The sequence below is a fragment of the Adiantum capillus-veneris genome, chromosome 21, assembly GCF_014529385.1.
Source record: "Adiantum capillus-veneris isolate H3 chromosome 21, ASM1452938v2, whole genome shotgun sequence".
In the NCBI taxonomy this organism is placed as follows: Eukaryota; Viridiplantae; Streptophyta; class Polypodiopsida; order Polypodiales; family Pteridaceae; genus Adiantum; species Adiantum capillus-veneris.
The window spans coordinates 17,620,693-17,643,746 of record NC_140951.1 but is presented as its reverse complement, the minus strand read 5'-3'; the positions used below and the strand labels follow the sequence as shown (position 1 = coordinate 17,643,746).

Here is a 23,054-nt window from a genome sequence, read left to right as displayed (position 1 = left end):
ACAGTAGAGGGAGTCTTACTTGGGCTCTTAATGGGAGATCTGGTCCATTTTGTGAGGGCCTGCCAGGAGCCAAATGACTTAATACTTAGTATAGTGTTTTCTTAACAAGAGACAATGGTGTTTTGTTAACAAGAAACAATGTAGTTAAGTGCTGAATTGTTGCAGAGCTTTGACTCGCAATCAGCCTTTATGTAGGTGTGTAGGAATCTCAATTGAAAGTTATTGCAGGTATGTGAATGCAAAGGTGCTTTTTTATTCAGTAATTGTTGCGTGTTTTGTGCTAGTTGCTATGTGACCTATTTTGTTTAGGACATAGGTGTCTTGTTTTGTGGTTTGAGTAGTTGCCCACAGTAAGTTATTTTGGACTTTGTGGATCTAACTCAATCTATCTCAGGCAGAGTTTGGAAACCTAACTACTGCTGATGTCAAGGTTTTGTACAAATTGGGTACGTCGTCTCTTTCCAAGTTTTATGCCTTTTTAAATTTTCATTCTAGTAAGTGATGTTTGTGCGTTGCAAGTAGAATAGTGAAGTCTTGTCAAGCAAGTGGTGAGCGTGGTTGCGAAGATCTGCATTTGTTATAGAATAAGTGGGGTCACGAGACAACTTGTGTTTTTGTGTGTGCTATTTGATCTTTGCGTTGGATATGACAATGTTGACAAGATTGGCCAGTCTTGTCCACTGACTAAGCGCTGACTAGGTCTTGATGTGGCCATTGACAAGGTACCGGTGCAACGTTATTAGGATGATGTAGACAGCATTTCTTAAAGCGGACAATCCACCTCAAGTGCTGAAATAGATCTCAGCAAAGTTTTACTTTGCTCGCCCAACTTCACTCATCTCTTTGTAGCAATCCCCCACCTGAAGATGGTCACGCAAGAGGCCTTTCAAACCAGCACTACCAAGCTCCACTCACTCTTCATTGGGAACATGACCGATCACCCACAACATCTAGACTGGAAAGCTCCAGCAATAGCTCTTGCATCTCACCCTTCCCTCACCTCCTTTACTCTCTTCGGAATGGCACATCATTCATTCTTAAAAATCATCGCCGAACTTTTCTGCTCTGCTTTAATCCAGAATATATAGTCCTCAGTTAACCTCCTTGTCTTTTATCTCCACCAAGGATATGAATGAATTAGATGGACAGTTATATAGGGATGACCTGCACCTAATTGATGACTCCCGAAAGGGAGTGCTTAATCTCAGACAACATGGCACCCTTCACCAAGTAAGCTTTGATGGCACACTGCCTCTTGACGATGACTCTGTAATTGCTGCACAACTCAAGAAGAACACACAACATGCCGATCAAATTAAGTTGTTCAAGGCAGAGGATTTCAAGCTAGTGCCCAATCTTTTTGTCAACTTTGTAGTGGTGGATAAAAATGTATTCAATAAAAGGGGCTTATATTGCTTGAAGATTGGATTGTGGATCGTAAACAGATGAAGTATAGAAAGCATCAATGAGTATAACTACCAATTTTATCACTTTTCCCATTGGGTGTCTTTGTAGAATGATCTCTTGGTGTTTTCAAGTTTAATCACTATCCCAACATTGGGTGTCATGTGCACCTAATCACGAATGAATAAATTGCCTAATTTCAATGGGTTTTGAATGGACATCATAATGTTTTGGATTGGCATTGTTATGTATGAGGGATTCAACAATATGTGCGTTTGTGTGCATGCTAACATAGAGAGAGAGAGAGAGAGAGAGAGAGAGAGGGAGAGTCAAACCTAAATTTTAGGGAAAATAACCCAAATACCCCTCTAATTTGTGGAAATTTCCAAAATACAACTCAAATTTCAAAAGTTCCCAAACTATTCTTAGTATTTTGTCATAAATTATTGAAATGCCCTTCAAATTTTCCAACATGCCCATGGTTCTGAGTTTCTCCAAAAATAAAATTTTTGCATGTTTTCATAAGCAGATTGTCTATCATACAAGATGAAAAAACTAAAATTTGGGTTGGTAATGTAGGTTCTGGAGATGAATTGCTTCATTATTTTTAGACATAATTGCCTTTCTAATTTTGTGAGGTAATTTGTGACAACTTACATTGCACTCGAAACACTCATAAATGGATCTCAATAGTCAAAAAGGAACAAAGGTTCGAAAATCTTGAACAATCCAACCAAAATAGATACAAGGATATTTTGGCAATGTTTGAAATTTAAAGGGTATTTTGGGAATCTCCACAAATTAGAGGGGTATTTTGATAATTTTCCCTAAGTTTTACTATAGTCTCGACTTCTTGGTAGCAGGCCACGTGATTTATCACTTTTTTTTCTCTTGTTTATTCTTATTTGCTTATAACATTAATTATACCAATGTTACCCACTTTGAGTTTCTCTACTATAGGTCATCTATATCCCAGAAATCCATCAACCAAAACTTTGGTTCGTAATTCTCGTAACACCTTGGGGGAGAACAATTTTTTCCACTACTGAAGAGGAGACCATCTTTGACCCTCTCTCCCACCTCCTACTTTGGATGAGGGGGAGACAGAGGAGAGGGAGGTCGATGAATCAAGTCCGACGGTCGCAAGTCTTAGCAAGGATTATTGTCATGATGATGAAGATAATGAGATGGAGGATGACGAATTCAAAGATGATGAAGCGAACACATCCACAAATGATAATTCCATTTCTCTCTTTATTGATTTAGGATTCATGGCTTAGAATTGGATGATGCTTCTTGTAGGGATCTTTTGAAAGATGATTCATAAACATTTTGCATACTTTAAGTTATGAAATTTTTTGATCGTTGTAATCCATTCATCTCTCTCCCCCACTCTTCCTCTCTCTAATTTTGTGAAATATACTAAATTATGTTAATCAAGCGATAGTGATTAGTTTAGTAGTGACCAAGTGTAATCCTAGATAGCTAACTATTGTTTCATGTTTTCATATCTCTTTTTGTAAAATTTGAAAATTTCATATAATGCTCTTTAATTTTTATTAGGAGGAGGGAAAAACCAAAATTTGAGAGGGGGGGGGGGGGGGGGGGGGGGGGGGGATGATGTTTAAACTAGAGTTTGAATGTTTAGGCACTAAATCTTGCCACGGGAATAAACGCGATAATAGTAGCGGCAATAATAGAGGCAAATATCGTGGTGATAATTGCAAAAATACTCGCGGTAATATTTGAAATGAAAAAAAAACCGTCCTCATCTCTCTTCCCTCTCCAGCTAATTTTGGACCTTCTCTCTACAAAACGTTGTCGAAGAAGTGCGCAGTGCGACTAGGAAAGCGCTGATCCTCTGACTGTGAGGACTCGTAGCAAAATCAAGCAAGGCGTAGAGAATTTGAAGCCAAAAAATACACTAAAAAAGAAAAAAATCCAGCCATGAAAGCTCCACTTTGAAAAAGAACCAATACTAACTCAAAACTCTTGTGTGTGTGAAGATTAGGTGTAGCCTCGCTCCCAATTGCACAGTTGCAGTGCTCATTTATCTGTTAAAAACCCTAAAATGACGCTTCGATTCCTCATCGTGACCATTGCATGAAAGCTTTAGTACCTCATTGGAGAAGCCCAAGTAGTTATTTGAGGAGGGGAAACCCTAATTGGAGGCCTCACAGCCTCAACCATGTAGTGGAAGCAGCATGGGACTGCACTAGCACCCTGTAAAGGAATGGCTGTATCTCGTTACTCATGTGCCCAAATGAGCTCATTCTTTGCTCTAAAACTTCCCAAACAACATAGGAAATGATCGCACCATCGTTGATGTGGCATTTTGAGCTATTTTGAGCCATTTGTAGGCTATTTGTGACCATTTTAAGGCCAATTTTTAGTCATTTATTGCCCAAAAATACCCCTTTTTGTCTGTAAAAAGCCCAAACAGCTCGAGAAAAAACCCTAAATTTGTGAAAAAATCCCCAAATTTCATGTTGAAACTCATTTTTCCACTTGGTAAGCACTTTGGACACGTCTTTTACGCCCGTGCACGAAACCTACTATTTTTGGCAGAGATTGCCCGCATTGAACTTTCTAGGTGAAACGAGCATGCCCTTCGAAACACTTGACATTTGTACATTCATAAAGAAAAATAGGCATGCTTTGATGTGTTAAAACATGCAACGATGCCACGTCCCCGATCTCGCCTGCCCGCAAAGGTATGTACACGCCTGCAACCATGGCATCCATTTTCGTATATATCACACTATGTACATTGCAGCATTTGGTCCCACACATCATAAACATTAAGAGTGAGGTAGATATTCTTATTTTCACATTATGCACGTGCCATGGCACGAAATCCACCCCCTCTAAACCTGCACATCCTCCAACATGTGCCACACATATCTTTTTGCAGCAAGTTCGGTCTTCATTAAGTCCACATACATGTCGATTTTATCATCGCTTGCAACAAAATCTAGCGCATTATCCTCTTGTTCTTCATCCACATCCATAAAATTTTTATCTAAGCCTTCATTTTGACTTTCTTGTGAATCAAAGGGATCTGTATCACCTCTTATTTTGAATAATTTGATTCTTTTTCCTGCGATGGAAATCTTCATTTTTGTCCCATCTAATTCATGCAAGGTATTAGTTGCATTCACATGTACATGTTGAACCACATAAGGACCAAAACATCTCTTTGAAAGCTTTCTTATTTTTGAATGCTGGTTGTCAAGACTGCTGTCATACACCAGCACCCAATCACCTTCCTCAATAGATTTAGGTCTGAGCATATGCCTCTTATCAAATCTGTCCTTATTCTTTAACCTTGCATCTTTCAATCGTGCTACTGCATTCTCAATATCTTGGGGCCTTCTTTCTAATTGTTGTATGCACAAAGAAAGAAGGCCTTCCCTACTCATTCCATCCTCCCAAGGTAATACATTCCATGTGGGAATTACATCCTCAATTGGCATTATAGGTTTGTGACCATACATCAACTCAAAAGGCATATAACCAGTAACTGAGCTATGAGTTGTATGATCAACCCATAAAGCATAAGGCAAATAACCTAAGCCGCTCTCCCATTTTACCTTTGCAAGTCTTAGCCAAATCTTTAATGATAGGAGGATGCCCACGCTCTGATTACCATTTCCCTCAGAATTATATGCAGTAGTGAGAGAAAGTTTAATGCCCAAACTAGAGAAAAACTCCCTTGCTTTGTCAGCATCCAGCTCACCCATGTCCGCTGTTATTTTCCCAACACAGCCATAACAACTAATTACATCGTCCAAGAGGAACTTACATACCCCTTCTGTGTTTTTTGTTCTTAGAGAACGACCTTCAAGTTGGTTGGTTAAATCTTCCCGTGCAAGCACTATGTATCTCATTTGCCATAAGCCCAATGGCATTGTAACAAGATCTACTACCCACTTATAATGCATGGCCAATGGGTAAGCAGGATGCAACCCATCACAATGACGTACATTTGAATACTTGTGACAGGTTTCACAGGACTCCACAAAGTGAGATACATCTTTATACATACCTTTCCACCAATACCTCTCTTTCATTTTAGTAAAGGTGGCCCATACACCTCTATGTCCAGCATAAAGACTCTCATGAAACTTTTTCATAAGTTCATTTTGAGCGTCCTTATCATTCACGACTCTCATCGGCATTCCATTTCTTTGTTTTAGACGCTTCCACAAGTACCCATCTTTCAAAAAGTATCCATAGGCCTTCCTCCGTATTCTTTTGAACTCTTGGTCATCCACCCTTCTTGCCTTGTCAAAGTGCTTAGATAACGTCCAATGAGCAACCAATCACCTTGATATAGGTACTCTGTAAATAACTCAAGTGCATTTGACAGACAAACATGATCGCCCTTGGCATGAGAGATACTATACAACTGTGTGCCTACATCATCACCCTCGACAACCATGTCTTCTTCATTTTCATACCTTGCTCTTGAAATCATATCCTCAACTCAATTATCTTTCCCTACAATATGCTTAAATTCTGGATTCACTGGGACTTTATGTAGGCAATCCATCTCAACATAGCAATGTCGAGAGTTGAGCAGCTTGTGATCATTCCAAGAAGGGGTAGACAATCAGTCTCCACTATTACATTTGCTCCTATCAAATACTCTTTGTCACATTTCAAAGTTGTGACTACTCCCCATAACTCTTTGTTTACCTGTGGATAGTTGCATTGACGAGCACTTAGGATTTTTGCTCCAAATCTCACCACATATTGCTTGCCATCATCATCATCTTGCCCAATCGCCCATCCAATTTCTGTGGGGCTACTATCCACTGTCACAATTACATATATTCCACATTCCTAGTTTGCTTTCCTCAAAGTTGGAGACAGAAGCAGCAACTTCTTTAATTTCCTCATGGCATGGGTATGCATTTTTTCCCAGTGAAACTTCTGATTCTTTCTCAAAAGTGGATACAAAGGCTCCGCTACATGTACATAATGCGGAATCCACATAACATAGAACACGCATGCACCCAAGAACCTTCGAACCTCAGTGACATTTATACATTTCTCTTTCATTCTCTGAATTACATCAATCTTTGTAGGACAAGGCCTTCTACCATATGGCCCACACATATGTCCTACAATAAGCACTTCATTCACTCCAAACACTGACTTTTGGCCAGACAAGGTAAGGTTCACTTCTTCCAACTTAGACAAGATTTTATCACAATCAGTGATATGGTTTGCCACATACTTGCGGTACCCCCTTGAGTCTAGAGCCACATCTATATCACTTACATCATATCCTTTGATTGGCACATCGTCAAGGAAAGGCATTGTAGTTTGCGGTATGAAGTCACGTAGGACTTTATTCATACCATTCATCATATGTGCAACTGAATTAGTTGCCCCTTGAGATAAGGTGCACATCCTTAGTAAACCCAAGGGTGTCCTCATAGTAGTCAAGTCTCTGTTTTCCATTGCTAGTTGTGGAACGATCATACCCTGAGTACAAATCTCCCATAGAATATATTGCCCTTCTTGCAAATGCCTCTGCAAACTCATCGACAACTGGCGCTATACCCACATTTTTTATTGTCACCTTATTTACAGGTTGCATATCTTGAATAAAGGGTAAAGAACCATTTTTCTTCGGAATTGTGAACCACCTGTTCAAATACGGAGCACGAGAAGGCTCCAAGATACCCATCTTGATCTTTTCATTCAACAATTCAATGAGCTTTGGGAAATGGGCCTTTTGAACCGGAATAGGCCTCAAATTCCAAGGTACATGAGGGATAATGAAGATCACCATAGGAGCAACAATAGATGGATCAACACACCCTATCTCATAAGGCTCAAATGCAAAAGCTTTTCCGTGTTTGGCAAGCATGTATTCAAACCATATCTTTTCAGCTCTTGTCAAACTGTCCTCGCAACCAACCTTTACCTCCTTCAAAGAATCCTGTGTGAACTTGCGTCCAATCTTGCTTGGGTCACAAAGGCTAGGTTGCTAAGTAGCTTGCTCCATCTTAGTTGTGCAATCTTTTGGTACAGGTAATGCTACTGGTTTCACTTTCTTTGCCACAGCTTATACTTAGTCTCCACTCGTACATCAACACCTTGAGCATTTTTAAAATCCTCAATGACTTTGTACATTTCTATTGAGAAAACTTTCACAAACTCACTTTCCATACGCAAATTGCAATCCACTAAAGACTCCAAGTCTTGCATAGTATCCACAAATGAACACTCATCAAACACACCTGCAATGCATTCATCGTCTTCTGACAAACCATTCATCTTCAAACCTCTTTGTACACTATTTACATGTTGTCGTCCACCCCGCTTTAAGTCCTCACACTTTGTAAAAGAAATAGATTCATCTTCAAACCATTCATCTTCAAACCTCTTTGTACACTATTTACATGTTGTCGTCCACCCCGCTTTAAGTCCTCACACTTTGTAAAAGCAATAGATTCATAGTCTACTAGTCCTACAAAACCTGTAGAAAATGTCTCCTTTGCATATACATCATGGGAGAACTTTCCTCTTCTTGTACGACTGCAATCCCGCTCTTCAATGGTACATGGCCAAAACCCCTCATATCCCTATAGTCCTTGAACTCTTTGTTTGTCTTTGGCAAGGGTTTCTCTATAAGACTTTCACGGTTCCTTTCATGGTCCACACAAACAGTAAGGAACGGTACTGCACACTTTCCATCCCTGCTCCTTATTCTTGCATAAGCTGACCCATCATCCATCACCTTGGTTTCCATGCAAGTAGTAGTGATCTATGGCGCGTTGCCCAAGGATAAGAGGGTATGTAGACATCTCCTGAACAAAGAAATTTTGGTCATAGTCACCTGTACATTTGGAAAAGCTCCATATAGCTCCCCTAATGAGTTTTTTGCTACACGAATCATCCATCCATGATTTATATCAATTGGCCATTTTCCTTTTTGATAAAGACTCTTTGACATGAGGTTAATTTCTGACCCATGATCTATCAACACAATGTATGGTTCTTCTAAGTCTCCCACTTTTACCAGGTCTCAGTAGTTGCTCTTGCCCAGTGACTCTTCAAGTATTAGCTCTTGTGAGTGGTCTCCACTTCATCTTCATCATCCAGGAAGCGAACGTGTTTTACTCCTCCCCCAGACTTATAGCATCCAACAACCGTTTCTTCACCTTGCTCACCATAGACTGTACACCCTGTGCATTTAAAGTCTCTTCTTCACCATGTACATGGATAGATTCAATAAGAGACTACCGCTGCCTCTTTATGATATCAATTATTTCTCTTGGAATTCCCACTTTGTCATACCAAGGACCTCACCCAAGGTAAATTCCACCTTACTCTTTAGACTCCTCTCTTCCAAAATCTTTTTGAGATCCGTTGCTGCCTCTATATCGAATTGGAGTTTGTAGGCCGGACCCTTTGCTTTGGATTTTGTTGCATCCTTCTTCTTTTCTTTAGAGGCTTCTTGCATAGGCACTTTGGGGACAGACATCTGTTGCGGGGAAGGTGATCTAGGAGGCACTGTGTCATTTCTACCTCCACTCCTTGTGGCCCTCTTTGAAGGCCCTTTATCCCCATTCTCGCGCCTGCGTTTCTCATCGACAATGGACTCATTCGCTTGACATTTGGCAATGTATGCATGCATTGATAGAGAATCTACAGGGTCATTCCAACCTGTTTCTAGCCGAATGCAGTCTCCAGCTTCATGTAAAACCTCTGTAGTCATTTTACCCTTCATAGTAGCACATTCTATAGCACATGGCTATAGCTCTCCAATACCATTAGATACTTCTTCTCCAACCTTGACTCCTCTTTACTTTATAGGGTCCACCTTCAACCCATAGGCAACTACCTCAACCATTGAGATGGCATGGCTAGTAGCCATGTCCTCAACTAGCTTCTTCATCCTGCCTTTTCAAAAGTTCGTCCTTAAGAGCTCACCTGTTTCACTTAAGTGAATTTCTCCATCTTTAAAGAAAAAAAGATCCTTTTTCAAAGCATCTTTAAAACTTTCACAATCCCTCCTTCCATGGTCAGTATTATCACACCATATACATCTATCTACAAAGCCTTCTTTGTTTTGAGGTCTTAGCCCTGTAGATTGTCCTGATGGTTGCCCATTTTCTTCTAGCCTTGTAAGCTTTAACTTGAGCTCTTGCATTCCCTTGACAATATCATCTAGAATAGACTTGTAACTCTTTGGAACCACAATAACATGCTTTATGGGACTCTCAAGAACGCTTGGGGATTGAGTAGCGTTGACTATCATCTTGTCTCTTCATCGTTGTCGCTTAGCTAGCAGTGAAATGGAATCTTCGACCTCATTCCAATCGGTCTTCAAACCCTGTTCCGCATCCTTATCCTCAAGTAGTAGCTCTAACTTCTCTTGAATCTCTTTACATGTGGCCTACAAAAAGAGCTATGTCTTCTCTGATTTTAGCGTAGCCTTTTTAGTCCTTGACAATTGGTCATATCAGCGTTCAAATTACCTTAGCAGTTCCGTAGCCGAAAGACCCTCTTTTGGCCTAACTACCCACTCTAAAAATAGTCCTCTTTGTCACCCTTTCGGAGTCTTCCATCAAATACTCTTCTTTTAAGGCTAACTTGAATGCTTCCCAAGTTGCGCCATGCTCATTTCTAATTCCCCTTACATGCTCTCTAATCTCAGGAACCACAACAAGTTCAAAACTTTGCACCATCTATTCTTCGGGCACTCGATAAAGCTCCATCTCCTTTACATATCCACAAAGATACTTTGTTACATATTTACCTTTCAATTGTTCCAATTTCTTCACCACCGATTGAAACGCTTTGGTTGAGGAAAGCTCCCTCCTTTTTGCAGCTTGTTGCTGTTGCATAAACACTCCAAAAGCTTGAAACATTTGTATTGTGACTCGATCAAAACCAAGCCCCCTGTTGCTCTTGTTGCTCCATAGCTTTAAAAATTTGATTTGAGACTCTCAATGAAGATTTTGAACCCTCACCCTAGCCTACTTCGCATCGGGTTTACCAAAAATGTGTCAAGAAGTGCGTAGTGCAACTAGGAAAGCGTCAGGCCTCTGCCTGTGAGGCTTTGTAGCAAAATCAAGCAAGGCGTAGAGAATTTGAAGCCAAAAATACACTAAAAAGGAACAAAACTCCAGCCATGAAATCTCCAGTTTAAAAAAGAACCAATACTAACTCAAAACTCTTGTGTCTGTGTGAAGATTAGGTGTAGCCTCGTTCCCAATTGCACAGATGCAATGCTTAAAAACCCTAAAATGATGCTTCGATTCCTCGTTGTGGCCATTTCATGGAAGCTTCAGTACTTCATTGGAGAAGCCCAAGTAGTTATTTGAGGAGGGGAAACCCTAACTGGAGGCCTCACAGCCTCAACCATATAGTGGAAGCAGCATGGGACTACACTAGCACCCTGTAAAGGAATGGTTGTATCTCCTTGCTCATGTGTCCAAATGAGCTCATTCTTGGCTCTAAAATTTCCCACACAACTTAGGCAACGATGGCGCCATCGTTGATGTGGCATTTTGAGCTACTTTGTGCTATTTTAGGCTATTTTTGACCATTTTAAGGCCATTTTTTGTCCAAGAATATCCCTTATTGTCTGTTAAAAGCCCAAACGAGGTGGGAAAAATCCCTAAATTTGTGGAAAAATCCCATTGGGCTCAAATTTCATGTTGAACCTCATTTTTCCACTTGGTAAGCACTTTGGACGCGTCTTTTATGCTCGCACACAAAACCTACTGTTTTTGGCCGAGATTGCCTGCATTGAACTTTCTAGGCAAAACAAGCGTGCCATTTTGAAACACTTAATATTTGTACATTCCTAAAGCAAACTAGGCATGATTTAATTTGTTATAACATGCACTAGTGCCACGCCCCTGGCCTCGCCTGCCCGGCAAGGTATGCACACGCCTACAACCATGGCATCCATTTTCGTATATATCACACTATGTACATTGTAGCATTTGGTCCCACACATCATAAACATTAAGAGTGAGGTAGATATTCTTATTTTCACATTATGCACGTGCCATGGCACGACAATGCGATAAAAGACCGCGGTAAACAATTAGAGATTTTCATAGTGAGAGGTGTGCAGGCAATGATATGCTAGCAAGAAAGAGGATTTTGAAGGTGAATCCTAGTTGATTGGAATGTTCTGTTTACCTTGAGATGTAGAGAGGAAAAATGTTGTGTTTCGGGTACGTACCACCTTCCCCCTATCTAACCCCCCCCCCCCCCCCCCCCCCCCCCCCCCCCCCCCCCCCCCCCCGCCCCCAAAGAGCTGACCGTTGAGGACATTGAGGCCATATTGCAGAAAGTACCCATGGGAAAGCTCATGGGATGATCACCATTGTCTACGTCCCCCTTGTTGTGCACTTCATTAGCCCTCATGTGAATGTACACTCCCCATATGTTTTGAGTTGATGTATTACATTGTGATGAGGAAATTGATGATGATGAGGATACAGGTTACACTTGCATACTTGTCCACTCTAGGTACCCTCATTTATTTTTATGTTTATGTTCCCACTGACATTGTACTAGAGTCACACATGATTTGTAACCTTTTGGCCTCATGGGTCATTTTGGCCATTTGAAGACGTTAATATAACATTTCATTTCATCTGTGTGTGTGTGTGTGTGTGTGTGTGTGTGTGTGTGTGTGTGTGTGTGTGTGTGTGTGTGTGTGTGTGTGTGTGTGTGTGTGTGTGTGTGCGCGCGTGCGCGCGCGTGCTTGGCTGGTCACACTGAAGAGACATGGGGATGGAGAGACCTCGCACAGGATTAGGGAGGGGGAGACCTCGCGTGATCCGTGCGGGAAGAACATTTTGACAAACTGAGTGTAAAGCTTAGATTGCCGCGGGAGCAAAAATGGCTCTCACGACAAATTTGGGCTTTTTTTTGAAGTTTTTTGCGTCGCATAAGCGACGCTTTACAGGTTGTAAATGTCGCTATGAGCATCACAAGGTGCGATGCTAAAACTAATGCTCATAGCAACACTTTTATTAAATTTTGAAGAAAATTTTTATGTGTCGCTTAAGCGACACCCGTAAATTTTCCAGGTGTCCCTAGTTACAAAGCACCCTTGTAGTGATGGTAGATTTATTTTTGGAAATTGGGTGGTGTTAGGTCTGACCCACACCCGACGAGGTGGGTGAACTAGGGAACCAAGGGTGCCAATTTTGGCCCTAGTTCACTCTCTAGTTCACAAGGCGACCGGATGGCTGAGATCAAATCCGCTCCGTGCCCCCAGATTTGGGGCCAATATCCCCCTTGCTAACCCCATGTGGGATAGTGACAAGGATTGTGAAGGGCCACGAAAGGCAAACCTAGTGCCTCATGTGAATAGGGGTGTGGAGGACTTCAAAAGAGAGCTTGATTTTCGATGTTCCATCTAAACCCAACCTTATTACCTTTGTAGTGAAGGGCAAAAGCACAAAAATTATTGAAAGATAGGACCTTCGCATGGGTTGGAGAATTCAGAATGAGATTTCTACACAATGATTGCAAAAGAAGCATGTTGTGCCTTGTGATGCTTTGGTTGATATGTATATCCAATGTAGTGTGATTACCAAAGCATGGAAATTATTGATTAGCCTTACCTTGGAGGGTGTTGATTGCACGATATACCCCCAACATGACGGGTTGATTGCAGCCTTGAGGGGTTCATTATATAGAGATCTTATATAGAACTTGTGTCCAAGTGGTATTTATAAAACCCCCTATTATATATTTTTTGAGGTATATAGAGACCTCTCATGTACCACTTTTCTCATGTATCAAAATTTTCACTTTTTCAATTTAAAACACCTTTCTATATGCATATTTTCTTTAAGTTCATAAGAGAAATTAACCCCTTCTATTGAACTCACATGCTATTCTACATATTTTTTAGTGAGCCCCTCGAGCTTTTTCCTAATTGTTTTAACCAGGCAAAAGCTTTTGCTTGGTTGTTTTAACCAGTTTCAAAGTGAGTGGTACTACATGTGAAGAGAAAGTTTCTTGCTAGAGCAAGTCCCTGGAGTTCTCTTATGGGAGGATATGTGCAAAAAGACTGGGCAAGGAATCTTTGGCAAAGTGAAAGCTTGTATTCAGTTGAAATCACCTATGCTTGCACCTTGGAGGTCTATGCCATTGTGTAACTAGATGCAAAGTAAGGGCTTTTTGCCAAATGAAGTCTTTGTGGTGCTCTTATGGGAGGATATGTCAAGCATGGCTATGTAAAGGAAGCCCTTGCCTATTGTAACCAAATGCGAACTGAGGGTTTCTTGCCAGGCAAAGTCTTTGGGGTGTTCTTATGGGGAAACATGCCCAACTTTGTCATTTTCTTCTTCTAGACATGGCAGTGGCAAGATGAGCTTTTTCGGGTCAAATGCTTCTCTTATATGGACTGGGTGCATCGAGAGAGAAACCCCTCTATGACTATGTCCAATCCTAAGAACAATACTCTCATTCTTAGAAATCTTGTCTCGTGCACCAAGAGTTTCAATCAAGCTTGAATCTCTTGTTCATACATGCCAATGTTTGTAGAAAACTGGAGTAAAGTGTACTTTCAACCGCTGAAATAGTAAAATCTTGACTACATTTTGAGCTTTCCGTGAAGAAAGCTTGTAAAATTTTTACAAGTTTGAGAGAACATATTTGTGGATACTTCAAATTGTAGCCTAAAAACTTGAGAAAGTTTCAAGTGTGCCCTTATTTTCCCCAATTAGGAAAAATATTTTTAGCAAGCCCTGAAAATGTGCATCGGGACAAGAATGCTTTTGCTTGACCAAGGTTAATAACTCTATTGACAAACAAATTGGGGTTGACATTGAAAGACCCTCATTCATCTCACAAAACACAAGTAGCTCTCTTCACCTCTTCTGCATAGGCATTCACTATTTTCCATAGGCAGTATGGGCAGCACTTTGCTACTCCCGGGCTACTTTTATATGCCAGATTACTTCGCCACAAAATATCCACCATAAATCTTGATGGTGGGTGTGCGAACCACTCTTGATCCCACCCCCTCATGTCCAAAGTGGTTAATGGGGAGGTTTTTCCTGTAGCAATATGGTTCAAACAACCCAAAACATCAACTACAAGAAGAGAGTGTTTGAACAGAGTGAAGAGGGAAGTCCGGATTGGTATATCTGGTGACATCTCCATGGGGAGCCAATTGCTTGAATATTCTAACTTATTGTCTGAATATTCCAACTTAAAGGCTTCAATGAGCTTGTGATATGATCTTAGTCGGCAAGCTCGGTAACGGTAGTACCATTTCTTAGTTGTGTCCTTCAATGTTTGAGGAAAATACTCCCCCCTTCATCTTCATCAATATCTTTCACCTCAACATACTGCTCAAAAGCTTGTATGTGTACATCATGGTCATCTTTTTTTCCACCTCTAAATGTTGGAAAATAAATTTTCAAGTCATTGAAATTTTCCTTGCTTTCGCTCACTCTGGTCCTATGTGTTGGCTTCCTGTCTCATGGATTTTTCTTGCTATAGTGATCAGTATCAGCCTCACAGTTCTCAGTCTCAGTCTCTGAAAATGTCTCTTCTAATATCTTCTTGGGTGTTTTAGGTGATGAGCGATGAGTTCTTTGACTCTTGTCACTTTCATCATTTTGTTTTTTACTTTGAGATCCATGAGACCTATTCCTCCTTGCATCCCTTTCATCTCTTCGACGCCTGGAATTATTGGAATACTGTGAATCCCTTGATTCCTCAGCAGTGGCCCCTCCTGGAGGAACCTCAATTTCATTCCCAGGTACAGCTTTCAATTTTCCACACAAACTTGCGAAATCACCAACTGTGAGTTGTTGTTGGAGATTCGTTCATCTAGAAGCCAACAATGACTTCCAAATGGACGATCTTACTATTTCGACTTCCGCTCTTAAAAGAAACCATGTGATAATTCCACAGTTGGCTTTAGCATTCACCCTTCCTTTCTACCGAAAGGCAGTGCCAACAAATCAAGCGTAGGGACTTAGCTTGAGCTAGATGACCCTCATGAGACTAAATGGCACGGGGTCTTGAAATGAAGACCCCGTCATGGGATCAATGGCAGATAGCGGACGACGTAGATCTCGAGGAGATCCAATGGCAAACAAAAAATCGACGACGAGCCCCCCCGGTCCCCCCCCAAAACCCAGATTTGAATCCAGGTGAGTGTTGTGACAGCCCAATCCCCTAACCAGGCGCGTGCGTGCATTTCGTTGAAATGTGGGTGTGTTTACATTTACTTATGCTTGTCTAAGTTTACTCTCTGGATGTCCGAGTTTACAAAATTTGTCCGAGTTTACTTTTTAAAATCAGACGACGCCGCGCGTCTTTGCTTTTGTGCATGGAGTTCTCCTCTGTGGATCCCATGACGGGGTCTTCATTCAAGACCCCGTGTTCTTTAGTCCTGAGGCCAAGTGACAGATGAAAGCCTTGCTATAGCTACCACGAGAAAGCAACGTCTTCCGGCTTGGGGGTGGGGCACTAGGGGTGGTGGGAGAGTCTGGCAGGGAATGGTGGACCCTGCAATGGAGAGCACGGCTTCTAGCAGCTCTCCCAGCCTCGTCACTAAATGACACCTCCCCAGGGAGGTGGGATCAATGGCCCACAGTAGGCGTTGCAAGGCGAGTGCAATCTGGGCCGTTCAATCGACATTTGAACTAGGTGTGAAGTAAGAGTGAACTCGGAGATATGTGCACCACACCAAATTTGGTGTGAACTCGGTGTGAACTCTTGAACACGGTGTGAACTAGGTGTGAATTGGGGAGGGCTTGCAGACTACACCAAATTTGGTGTGAACTCAGTGCGAACTCAGTGTGAACTAGGTGTAAACTTGTCCGCGACACCGTGATCTATAAACTTATCCCACACACACCTTCCAATGAGTGCGTGTTAGCCTAGTGGTTAGAGTCGATCCCGCGGGGGAGAGGGTAGTGGGTTCAAGTCCCGGATCCGAGAAAGTGGGAATCTTTTGCATTCCGTAAGCAATCCAACGGTCACGATCAACCGGTGATCGTGAGCCATTGATCCCACCGAGGTGTCAATTAGTAACGAGGCTCTCCCTCCCAGGCCAGCGCTTCACCTCCTTTCCAGCTCACGGCCCTCCACCTCTTGGGGCACGACCCTCGTTACTATATGGCACGGCTCTGGGTCAGAGGGGATCTAGGGCCCAAATTTGGGGGCGCGAGACGGCGTTAATCTCCGCCGTCGGATCACAAAGTGAACTAGGAGTGAACTAGGGGTGAACTGAGGGTGAACTAGGGGCGGGTAAGCTAGGGGTGGGTGAACTGGGGGTGAACTAGGGACACCTAAACTAGGGTATGTGCCATGCCAACATGGACAACGACGCGCGCTAGCATGGTGGTAGGACATTTGTGTGGCAATCGAGACGTCCCAGGCTTGATCCACACCCCGCGAGACGGGTGAACTAGGGGTGAACTAGGAGTGAACTTGGGGCGTCATTTTTGCTCCGAGTTCACCCCCTAGTTCACCCCCAGTTCACTGCGTGATCCGACAACCGAGATTAAAGCCGCCTTGCGCCCCCAAATTTGGGCCCTAGATCCCCCGGCCATAGCCGTGCCATATAGTGACGAGGGGGCACAACCTCATGCTCCACCGAGGCCTTGTCTGAACCCGGACTCCGAATTAGTCAAAGCCCCTTCAAATTGGCTTTACATACAGGACCAAACAGGAGGCATTGCAGAAGCCGTTTTGCACAGTCAAGCACCGGCTTTGCTGAATATCTGCTGTAGCTACCGGTGTCTGGTATCGGCTAACCCATCCCAATTGCAGTTGCGGTGTGAGGGGAAGCTGTAGCTTGTATAAACTGTCTGCATCGATGGAGAGGGGCAAGGGATCACGAGCAGCAGCTGTCGGTGGCCGTAATTATGAGGCACCCCCTTTCATTTTCCTTAGCCACTCGGGCAAACAAAAGGACTTTGTGACAGACCTTTATCAAGCACTCCTTCGTGTCAGGCACCGCCCCTTCTTCGACAAGGACACCACCGGCCTCTCTCTGCCCCCAGGCCGCGACTATTCTGTCCGGATCTTTCAAGCTTGCCATGGTTGCAAGATGGCTGTGGTAGTCCTCTCCCACGACTACATCGAGAACCTCTGGCCAATGCTGGAATTGCAGGAGTTCTTCCTTCACGATCCTGAGCGTCTGATCTATCCTCTTTTTTATGAGCTCCGGCCTGCTGATCTCTCAAATGGGAAAAACATGAAGCGTTGGAAAGATCGTTGGTCAAAGAGCAGGCGCCGCTGGCATCAAAGAATGGTGGAGCTGCAGAATTTCCTGGGCCCTGAGGGCTTGAAAATCAATTTGGACATTGACAAGTGGGAAGAAAACCTGAAGAAACTGCAATACAGAAGCGGCGAGGTTCATGGCATCATCCATGTTAGCAATGAGCGATTCTTGTACCAGAGCAGGTACGATTATGTCCAGGCAATTGTGACCAATATTTGTGTTATGCTTCCACCGCCTCGGCCTCATTCAATGGTAAGGACATCAAAGGGATGGACATGATGCGTCAGGTAACTACAATAGGAGTCGTCATATACCAAGTACACACAGATTTTTCTCAGCTTCAATGTGCATTCTTAGTCACACAATGATGTATACTAATTTGTTGCAGGAGATAGTTAATCTGCTTGAGAGGCAGTCGCGAGGCTGCAACAACTCGATTGAGATTGCAGTAGCAAAAGTCGGGGTCCATGGTATTGGGGGATTTGGCAAGAGCACTCTTTGCAAGAGCTTGGCTGATTTTTTTGCGGACAAGTTTTGTGGGAAATCTTGGTGGCTCGAGTTTCCCAGCAGTGTCACGGACAGCTATATGAACCTTGTGGAACAAATTAAAGCCATTCTCCCTTCATTATCCTCACAGAGCGATGTGTCGAATCTTGAGCAGGTAGAACTCAGTACAATCAATCTCTTTCTGTTTGATTGGAAATATGGCTCCAATAAATCTCCTAAATTAAATATCCACGATTGTAATATATTGTACGTCTATGTGTCTGTGGGAACTATGATTTTGACAGGCTATGGCTGCCCTTGAGGCTGGTCTACAAAGGAACAAAGTATTTTTGGCCCTAGACAATGTTTGAGACATACATGTGTTTATGGTGTCTATGCCCGGAAGCAAAATTTTGGTGACCAGCCGAAGTAAGGAGATCTTGAAAAGGGTGCTTCTAAATAGTAATGATGTCATAGTGCATGTTCCCAGCATGAACGAGGAGGATGCAGTGGAGGCGCTCATCTCTTACAGTTGTTTGCCCATTAATATGCTACCTTCCCGACATCAACTTACTAGGCTTGCACGTTCCTGTTTTATTGGGGAACTTTGCTATCCTCTGTTTGTAAAGGAGAGGGGATTCGCGCTCCGAGAACAAGGAAGAGAGTGGTTGAATGATGCAGATTGGGAGAGTGTCATTCGGAAGTTGCAGGTTGGTTGGGATCCAGGGATTGGTGAAGAGAATCGTTTAGTGGCCGGGAAGGAGGATCTTGTCATGCAAGTTCTTCAGAAGAGTTTTGACAGATTGACTCCCAAGTTACAAGAATTTTTTAGTGATTTGGTGACGTGTTGTTGTTCGACGAAGACCTCAATGTATGGTAGAGGCCTTGAGGAAAATTGTGAGTGGTTGGCAATGCTCTATGGTGGCTGCACAACGGCAGATGATGTGAGGCATCAAGTAAGTAAACTTTCTTTGGCTTGTAATTTATGAAGGTCCTACAGCATCACAATAAAACTCTGTTCACTGGTGTAATGAAATGCAGATCCTGAAGCTCGAGTATCACGGGCTTCTGGAAATAGTAGAGCTTCCTAAGATTATAAGAGTACATGACTTGCACAAGAGGATGGTCGAAATAGGAGCTGATGCCTGCGGCCCAAATGCACTTTGCAAACAAGTATTTCAGGGAAGCTTGTCTTCTGAAACATCCTGCTCTCAACTGGCCAAGTTCAAGTTCATCCATGCATGGTACTTCGACCATAGAGACTATGACATGATGTGGAAGGATTTACTGGATAGCGATGGCTGGATTAATCTTGAAGTCTTGTGGCTCACTGGCCACGCCTATAAGCAGACACCTATAAGTGATTGTTCGAAAATTGGGAGACACCTTGTGGCTCTCCGAATTCTGAGGCTGGAGGGGATCATTAACCTGCAACAGTTATGGGGCTGGGAAGGAGTGCCAAACCTTGTGGGGCTTTGTTTGAAAGGGCTTGCTTCTTTACGGCAAGTCGGGAAGATGGGATGCTTAAAAAAGCTAGAGAGCCTGGAAGTGTCACGTTGTCAGGAACTCCAAGTGCAAGTGCTAGTAGTTCATGATGCAGGGGATGCCCATGGCAGCAGCCTCCTGCATGCACTTGAGCTGCGACCAGAAATGACAGCTTGGCTTCTAAAAGCTGATGATGGATTACCTAACCTGCGGATTCTGAAGTTTATGGACAATGGTTACGAACTGAAGGAGGTGGGACCATTGTTTGATGCCTGCCCTTCCTTGCAAACACTAGATCTGAGTTCTTGCAGAGGTCTGATGAGCTTTCCAGGAGGCCTGATCATCCATGGGGGAAGCAGCTTACGGACACTCCATCTCAGAGGCTGTAAGGCCCTCAATCTTATAGAAGAGAGCATTTACTCTCTGACAGCCTTGAAGGAGCTCGATCTGAGCTATTGTAAGAATTTGAAAAGGATTCCAGATCTGACGTCCATGCCGTCACTCAGGATACTAAGAGCTGAATCGTGTAGACCATTGGAATACGTGAGGTTAGATAAGGTAGGCTGCAGCTTGCAGGAATTGAACTTTTGGGAGTGCCAAGAGTCGTGGAGGGACGTGCACATCGACTCGTGGAGGGAAGTGCACTTGTCATATAGGCAAAAGGTCGCGCTCCTGGACCCAGAGCTGGTTATTAAGAGCCGCCGACCGTACATGGCTCCAGAAGAATTGAACTTTTGGGAGTGCCAAAAGTTGTGGAGGGAACTGCACCGGTCCCTCCCGTATAACTTGGCTCCAGAGGATGAGCAACTCCTCAGTTTGAGGGGATCAGCTGCGCTCCGGTTCTGTGTGTTTGGTGCCGTGCAGCCTTTCTTACAGCTACGAACTCTCAGCCTTGGCTTTCCTCTAGCCAACAGTTATACTGACCTCTTCTCACATCTGGATCTCAGCGCTCTGCCACTGGTAGAAGTCCTTCACCTTGCCAGATTCAGAACTGTGCAAGAGATGTGCCTCGCTCACGCCGTCAACCTCTGCGACCTACTTCTGATGGAGTTCCCCCAGTTGAAATTGCTCACTGGTCTGGGCACTCATCATCTGCATCTCTCAAAGATGAGCATCTCATGGTGTGGCAGCCTGGTAAGGACTGAAAGGTATTGTAGCCTTTGCTTTGACACATATAAATTAGCATTGGGGATCCAAACTAATTTTCTGAGTTCTGTTTGCAATTTATGTAACAGGAAACAATCTTGGGGCTAAGCCTCCTTCCTGCCTTGAGGCGTCTCTCTTTACACCACTGCGACATCCTGGTGTTTGCAGAGCCAGGCGTGCAGAGACTTCCTGACGGACACCTCGATTTGATCTGCGGTACTGGTGACGTTCTGGAGCTAGGAGAGGCCGAAGCTGGCGTGCAGAGTTGTGGTCTTGTATCTCAGGTCTTGTATTTGTGGCGCTCCTGTACCTGTGGTCACCAGCACGTCAGGCACGTTACCACAGGATACGAAGATGGTCTTGTAGACGAGACTAGCTCTCCTTTACTGCCACCCTCGTTGAGGTCGCTTAGTCTTGAGAAATGCGACGCCATTGCAGATTTGTCGTGCTTGGGTCAGGGTCAGCGTATGTTGTCCTTGGAATCCCTCAGCGTCAGCGACTGCAAATGTCTCCCAGACTCGGAGACGAACACATTTATTGGCACTGCCTGGGCGCAGGTGGATGAAAGGGGATGACGAGAGCATCTCAAAAGATCCACTGACAGGCAATACAAAAGAAGAAGCCTATGATTGTAGTCAGCATTCAAGTGAAAAATTTTAATCTAATTTTCCCTTCAGCAAAGGGGGAATGTTAAAAGTAATAATTCGTTATTGATTATAAGGCGCATGGCACAGAAACGGTGCTGCAAGCCATGTCTATAAATGTAAATACAAATCAATGAAATGCTGCAAGCCATGTCTATAAATGTAAACACAAATCAATGAAATGTCTACGATTGTGTATCAACCTAAAGCATCGTCTCTCTCTCTCTCTCTCTCTCTCTCTCTCTCTCTCTATATATATATATATATATATCTCTATATATATATATATATATATCTCTATATATATATATATATATATATATATATATATATATATATATATATGAGTGTTTAACACCCCTCATCACACTTCAACATGGTATCATCGACCTCTTTCCTGAAAGCTTGACGCGCCCACTTCCCTGTTCACAGCGATCCCTTTCCTTTTGCCTCGCTTTTTTGCACACGCGGATCTTGAACGCCACCTTCTCTTTGGAATGAATCAACATTATTATGATAAAATAATTCCAATAAAGCTCTTCCTTGGCGACGGTTCCTGCGTTGATGATTCTCGTGCGTCTCAACGATGTCCCTCTTCTTCTCAAACGATGACAACTTGATGCAACGGATCAACGATCAATTCACCGAAGCTAACCTCTAAGCTCCTCTTTTTATAATTCAAATACTTGCATAAATTTTTGCACTTGCACCACACCCATACTTGGAACTTTCCATTCAAAGGCTATCCAAGGACAAGCCTGCCTACTCTAAGTCTATGGCTGACAAATTACTAAGTATAGGCGATCAACAAGTAGAGTTAGTACACCGTCTGTCTACATCTAAGGAAATCTTGGATAGACTAAAATTACTCTATGAGCACTCTGACATTGCCTTAAGTGTCAGCCCATCGACGCTTAATAAATTCATCCCTACTGGATGGTTCTCATGTACCTAACTTCTTAGAAGAATGGCAAGCTCTTTTAGATGAGACCACCACTACGGGTCTCAATTTCACTGACCCTTAAGTAGTAACTATGCTCTTGAGTGCCTTACCTTCATCATATAATTCTTTTGTTACTACCCAAGGTAGCATTGCCACTCTTGTTATAGAATTGATATTTTATTATTTATTGCAGCTGACAGGTGGAAAAGACTAGACCCAGCTTGGCCTATGCGAATGGATATGTATATCATGTACATTTTATTATTCAAGTGCTCTTTTATGAGCTTTGGCCATTTATGACCGGCCGGCCAGTTTGTAACCAATTTGACCATTCAAGAAATCTATATAACAAATACGTGCAAGAGGGAAATGGTCACTCTTGCACGGGGGGAGATTGTACCCAGTGCTTGTGTCCTTCTTCTCTCCTCTACTCTCTTCTCTCTCGCCGTGCCGGTGTAGCACTCCGATCTAGGAGGTGCGCCTGCACGCTTTCTTTCTCTCTCTCCCGCTCTCTATCTCTCTCTTACGCGTACGGCTGGAAGTATGTGCATAGATGGTTGCCAGGTATACAGTTTTTCTTGTTGATGGCTTGCAATGTACTATTTTTGGGTATTTTGCAGGGCTCTCCGCTCTTCTATTTGTAGCAGTGGTATCAGAGCTGTGGCTACACTCTTGGCTATGCAACAATTATGAGTAT

At 43.0% G+C, this 23,054-nt stretch overlaps 2 protein-coding genes across 4 annotated transcripts; both read left to right on the top strand.

The window, feature by feature from the left end:
- The first annotated feature begins 17,084 nt into the window (after nt 1-17,084).
- Nucleotides 17,085-18,177, top strand: LOC147430609 (putative 2' cyclic ADP-D-ribose synthase BdTIR). 2 transcript variants are annotated; one of them, XM_086493204.1, is made up of 2 exons: nt 17,085-17,835; nt 18,042-18,176. In XM_086493204.1, exons 1-2 carry the CDS (start codon nt 17,246-17,248, stop codon nt 18,046-18,048), a joined length of 597 nt encoding a protein of 198 aa, XP_086349330.1. In that variant the 5' UTR covers nt 17,085-17,245; the 3' UTR covers nt 18,049-18,176. The 2 variants fall into 2 exon arrangements, with proteins under 2 accessions (XP_086349330.1, XP_086349329.1); XM_086493203.1 differs by having other exon boundaries at nt 17,087-17,940; nt 18,042-18,177.
- LOC147430608 (disease resistance protein RML1A-like) lies at nt 18,177-21,561 on the top strand. Of its 2 annotated transcripts, none has more exons than XM_086493201.1 (4): nt 18,177-18,314; nt 18,445-19,095; nt 19,181-20,758; nt 20,860-21,561. In XM_086493201.1, exons 2-4 carry the CDS (start codon nt 18,526-18,528, stop codon nt 21,343-21,345), a joined length of 2,634 nt encoding a protein of 877 aa, XP_086349327.1. In that variant the 5' UTR covers nt 18,177-18,314; nt 18,445-18,525; the 3' UTR covers nt 21,346-21,561. The 2 variants fall into 2 exon arrangements, with proteins under 2 accessions (XP_086349327.1, XP_086349328.1); XM_086493202.1 differs by having other exon boundaries at nt 19,181-20,772; nt 20,860-21,013.
- Nucleotides 21,562-23,054: the final 1,493 nt, after the last annotated feature.